Source organism: Aplysia californica, unplaced genomic scaffold, assembly GCF_000002075.1.
Source record: "Aplysia californica isolate F4 #8 unplaced genomic scaffold, AplCal3.0 scaffold00294, whole genome shotgun sequence".
Taxonomy (NCBI): Eukaryota; Metazoa; Mollusca; class Gastropoda; order Aplysiida; family Aplysiidae; genus Aplysia; species Aplysia californica.
The window spans coordinates 654,233-656,331 of record NW_004797564.1 but is presented as its reverse complement, the minus strand read 5'-3'; the positions used below and the strand labels follow the sequence as shown (position 1 = coordinate 656,331).

The following is a 2,099-nucleotide window of genomic DNA, read 5'->3' as shown; positions in this document are numbered from 1 at the left end:
GGCGGGTTTGTCTGGGCAGACGGCGGGAACGTTGAACACGCTTGTGTCAGCGATGGAAGCGACAGGGTTGCTGACAAAGGAAATCCTCTGTCCCCATGAGGCTGAGGGAAAAAATAGTATAGGTTTAACGCCCGTATCAACACTATTAGGTAATTTAAGAGGGGAGACTACCGAGTTTAACGTCCAACTACGAAAGAATAGAGCCAAATGAGAAAATTCTGTAAAGTGCCTTTCCCAAGGACACTACGTGTAATCGAGCTTGTTGAGATAAAGGGTCCTGTAGCCTAACCACTAGGCTACCCACGCCACGTGGGGCTGAAGAGGAATAGGATTGTCTGTAAATATTTGTTTCTAACCAATAACGTACAGACTTTGAAACTATGATCAGAGTTTTTAAAAGTACGAATAGAAAACACGACGAGTTCAGAAAAGAAAGCGTAATACTTTTTGTTCAAATTCTTCTCTGCTGAAAGTGTGTCATTAATTTTCATCTGTTTTCTAATACACACAAGTCTGTCATGCTAATTGGGTTTACCACGATCACATGACAATTTGTGATGCAGAAATTGCATTTTCAAGAAAAGTTAAGAATCTTGACATATATTTTAACTCCAGTTTGTCAATGTCGGCTGAGGTAAATCATCTGATCAGCTGCATGTGTTTAGGAATAAGAAGAAAAAAGTAAAATAGGTAATCTAATCAATACTAAGTTTACTGCTTTACTAGTAACTAGCTACGTTTGATCAAGACTCGATTATTGCAACTCCTTGTTATCAGGGATATCACTGAAGAAACTTAAAAGACTTCAAACTGCCCAAACAATGCTGCACATTTAGTTTTACCGAAAAGAAAGCGAGACTCTGCTAAATCTCTTTTACCGACATTGCATTGGCTTATTGTTGAGAAAAGAATTGTGTACAATTTGGCCACTCTATGTCACAAATGCTAGAATGATAATGCGCCACCTTATTTATCAAATCTGTTGAGACTGTACATTGCAACTCGCAGTTTAAGGTCCTCAGCTGACAAAAATAAATTTCTTTTACCTTCTATGAAGCTTAAAACAATGGGTGAAAGGGCATTTGATATCAAGGCCCCAAGCTCAGTAATGCTTTGCCAAGTACTTTAAGGGAGATCATATCTTTTGTTTCATTCAAATGTCAGCTGAAATCATTCCTGTTTTTAAATTAATAAGATGAATATTTGGAGTGATTGTCTTTTAGTCAGAGCACAACGTTTTATGTTACTGTGGTACATTGTGTTGTATTGTAAAGCGCTAAGAGCCTGCGTACTTTAATCGGGGTCTCAAATTTTTTATCGCTCCCTACCGCTGTGGACGGGCCGTCATAATTATTCCCCTGTCGTGTTTGTTAGTCCCTACAATGAATGTTTACCGAAGTTGACCAACGGGCAACAATATTTTCAGATGCTGGTTAGAGAAGCGTTTGATCTGTCATAACTTATAAGCCCGCCAAAAACTCATACACAAATCGTATGTGAGGTGACTGGTCACTGTCTTGTTTACGTTTAACTAATCTGTAACAAAGTAACAATGTATATGAGCATGAACTTGCGACAGAAGCGTCGCTCGTTCTCCGAATGGTGGTTACCCAGGCATTTTTTTTAACCAGGGCACTCGGTCTTCACAGTCTTTGATATTTCGTTTATCTCATCCTTGCACAAAATCAACAACAAAAAAGCTAAGCAAACAACTTACCCCAAAAAAAAAAATCAAAAAGAGTAATCCATTCTTTCACCACCCACCACCCCATTTTCAAAAGAAATCAAAACCTGTTTTGAATTTGCCTTACGTCAGTCTAAAAGCCTGAGATAATCCTCAGATTGGACCTCAGACGGGAACGGTTCGCTTTCTTCATTTTGATCAGTCCTGCCTAAGACGGTAACTCGTCTTACACGACCACTTTTTTCCTTGACAATGGAATGGCTGTTTACACAGGCTTGACTGTATATTATAATATCTTGCTGTTATTCAGCTTGCTGGAAATGGTATTCTTCAAGAAGAAGAAGAAGAAGAAGAAGAAGAAGAAGAAGAAGAAGAAGAAGAAGAAGAAGAAGAAGAAGAAGAAGAAGAAGAAGAA

The 2,099-nt window shown here is 38.7% G+C and overlaps 1 protein-coding gene across 1 annotated transcript in view; it reads right to left on the bottom strand.

Moving 5' to 3' along the window:
• The window catches only part of LOC101848441, a 10,466-nt gene that overhangs the window by 3,934 nt on the left and 4,433 nt on the right, over window positions 1–2,099 (bottom strand). Inside the window, exon 5 of the mRNA XM_035970613.1 lies at window positions 4–101. Coding sequence (XP_035826506.1) covers window positions 4–101 — 98 coding nt within the window. The remainder of the gene's footprint in view (window positions 1–3; window positions 102–2,099) is intronic.